The sequence below is a fragment of the Fulmarus glacialis genome, unplaced genomic scaffold (genome assembly GCF_000690835.1).
Source record: "Fulmarus glacialis isolate BGI_N327 unplaced genomic scaffold, ASM69083v1 scaffold5972, whole genome shotgun sequence".
Taxonomy (NCBI): Eukaryota; Metazoa; Chordata; class Aves; order Procellariiformes; family Procellariidae; genus Fulmarus; species Fulmarus glacialis.
This window is the reverse complement of record NW_009199724.1, coordinates 46823-49311: the sequence shown is the minus strand read 5'-3', so window position 1 is coordinate 49311 and position 2489 is coordinate 46823. Positions and strand designations below refer to the sequence as shown.

At 52.7% G+C, this 2489-nt stretch overlaps 1 protein-coding gene across 1 annotated transcript in view; it reads right to left on the bottom strand.

Moving 5' to 3' along the window:
* The window catches only part of CACNG1 (calcium channel, voltage-dependent, gamma subunit 1), a 9845-nt gene extending 7593 nt beyond the window's left edge, over positions 1 to 2252 (bottom strand). Inside the window, exon 1 of the mRNA XM_009573343.1 lies at positions 2012 to 2252. Coding sequence (XP_009571638.1) covers positions 2012 to 2252 — 241 coding nt within the window. The remainder of the gene's footprint in view (positions 1 to 2011) is intronic.
* Between the last annotated feature and the right edge of the window lie 237 nt (positions 2253 to 2489).

The window sequence follows — 2489 nt, the reverse complement described above, 5'->3', positions numbered from 1 at the left end:
GAGCGCTGTAAAATTTTAAAGCTCTGCCTAAATCACAGCCCTGCTTTGTGGACTGCGAGCCAAGTCATCCTCCCCGTTTTGCACCGTGCCGAGCTCAAAACCTAATAAATAATGTTAATCATGCCATCCGTTTCCTCCTCAGGGAGCGACTGGTAAATGGTTATTAATGCAGTCATAAATTCTTATGTTTCTTTTCCAGTCCTGGCAGTAATGGCTGGTTATATCTCATGATTTTCAGGAAAACCAGTGCCCACATCTGCTCTTTTACCGCACGTTTGTTCATTCACATTTTCTCGACGGCTGCAGGTTTCACAACCCCGGTGTTTCCCTGCCGACCTCTCTTCCCAGAAGTGTGAAATCAATCTAACGCGAGCCGTGCGGACGCAGCATCGTTTAGCAGCCCGAACCCTCCGGGGCCGTGCTCTCCCCCTCCGCCCCACGCCGCGTTCCTGGCGTGAGTAAAACGGGGATTACAATATTTATATTCTAATCGAGGTGTGAATTTTGCCCTTTGGATGCTGATTACGACACAGGATGTCATCCAAATTCCCAAATATCTTTAAAAACTGGAAAACCACCTCCGGGGTGGGGCGGGCGGCTCAGCCCCTCCATCGTCACCCCGTTGTTCGCTGTGCCTGGCGGAACGGCAGCGCTGGGACGTGATCCGATGCCCGTGCAAGCACATGCTGATGTCTGTCAAAGATAGTAGCTGCTTTCGTGCTGCCCTGCCTGCGAATCTGCTTTTAGCAGACAGCTGGATATTTGAGTTTTATATTTACCCCGCAGTTGTGCAATTTGGGTGTTTATCCACCAATTTCTATGGTTTTTCCTTTTGTGGGAGTTTTCCTCCGCATGCGAGGAAAGGCGTACAGCGAGGAATATGTTTCTAGGCACACGTATCTTCGCGAGAGACATTAAACATACGGGCGACACGCTCCCAAATTTGGTTAGAGGCAGATCTGAACGCTGAGGCTGAGCTCCTCTCTTCAGAACACATAATTTGGCCAAAGCGATAAAGAATTGCGGTAATACAGGGAATACACAGTAAGCCCAGGCAGTAAGATTTTTCACAGGAAATTTTCAAATAGGTGTTAACGTATATATTTTAAGTAGCGAGTCTAACATGAAGGCAATCCTGTTATTTCTGTTCTGGAAAGCATCCAGTACCCTGTGAGCCTTCTGAACAAGCAGCGTAGCTCAGTCACGGAGGGAGTGTATTAGTGCATGAGGCGCGAATGTTGCTGACTTTGCGATTAGCAAAACCATAATGAGCTTCTTTTACCATGGGAATGTAACGGCTTTCCTGGAAAGCAGCCGTACCCGCTCCCCCGCCGCCCTCCCAATGACTGTGGTGGGGGAACCCCTGATGGAGACGGGCGTGGGACCAGGCTCGGAGGCTCCGTAAGTCAATGAGAAATTGCTTCAAACTCGGTTTATGACTGTGTTTTGGGAGTTGGCAAAACAGACTGCAGGTCCCTGTGCTCCCTGCCCTGAGGAACAGTTGTTATTGAAATAGCTCGGAGATAACCTAATGCCAGCCGTGAACAGGCTGTTCTTTCGTACCTGTCTGGATCTGGAAATCCTAAAGATCCAGCTACGTACGGTGGACCCATAAATCCGCTTTCTCGGCCGCTGCTGTCAGCGTGCCTGGGTGCTGCGGGACCCTCGGCTGACGTCAACAAAATTTCCTCTCTCCCGGTTTCACTCTGCGATTCCCACCATGTCCCATCCTCCTCCCTTTCTCCCCGCCGCTGTCGTTGTTGCACAGGAGGCTCAAATATGGTCACAAGTAGACGTGCAAGGCAACGCAGCGCACACTTCCAGAGAGAGGGATGACAACGAGGGGCGTTTGCAGACCAACATGAAAACAGCCCCATGCAGCCCCCTGCCAAATTAAGCGCCACGGGAACACGGACCCTATTTTCCTTCTGCCATGTCCTGCAACCTCCTAAGCAAAGCCTGGCTTGACCGCCTGGTGCTTTCTCCCGTGCATGGGTGGGTGGTCACCTACCTCCTGGCAGGCTTATCGGCCCACAGCCCTTCTCTTTGGGACCTTGCTCCTGCATAAAAATCCGCTTTATACAGAGTCGCCATAGCCCAAAATGAGCCGCTTCGCAGGTGGCGTTATATTCCTCCACTTTGGGGCTCAGCACGGCCCAGTGGTCAGTCACTACGGCTGCAAACAGAAGCGAGACGCCAACCAGGATCACGGAGAACGTCAGCCGGACCTTCAGGGGTTTGCTGTCATCCATCCCGCTCCAGACCGGTGCTCCCGGCGGATAATTCGTGAAGTCTCCCAAAATCCTGGCGCATCTGAACGTTTGCAAATGTCAGCCCCGCGCTGCCCGGGGAGAGCGGGGCGGCCGCAGACAGCTGCTGGGCTGTGTCAGCCGGCGCAGCGAGGAGGCTATTAATGCACGTAACGAGAGGAGCGCCCGGCAGAGCTCAGCTTTCCGCCCCGTCCCACCAGGCTTGTTTTGGATTCCCAC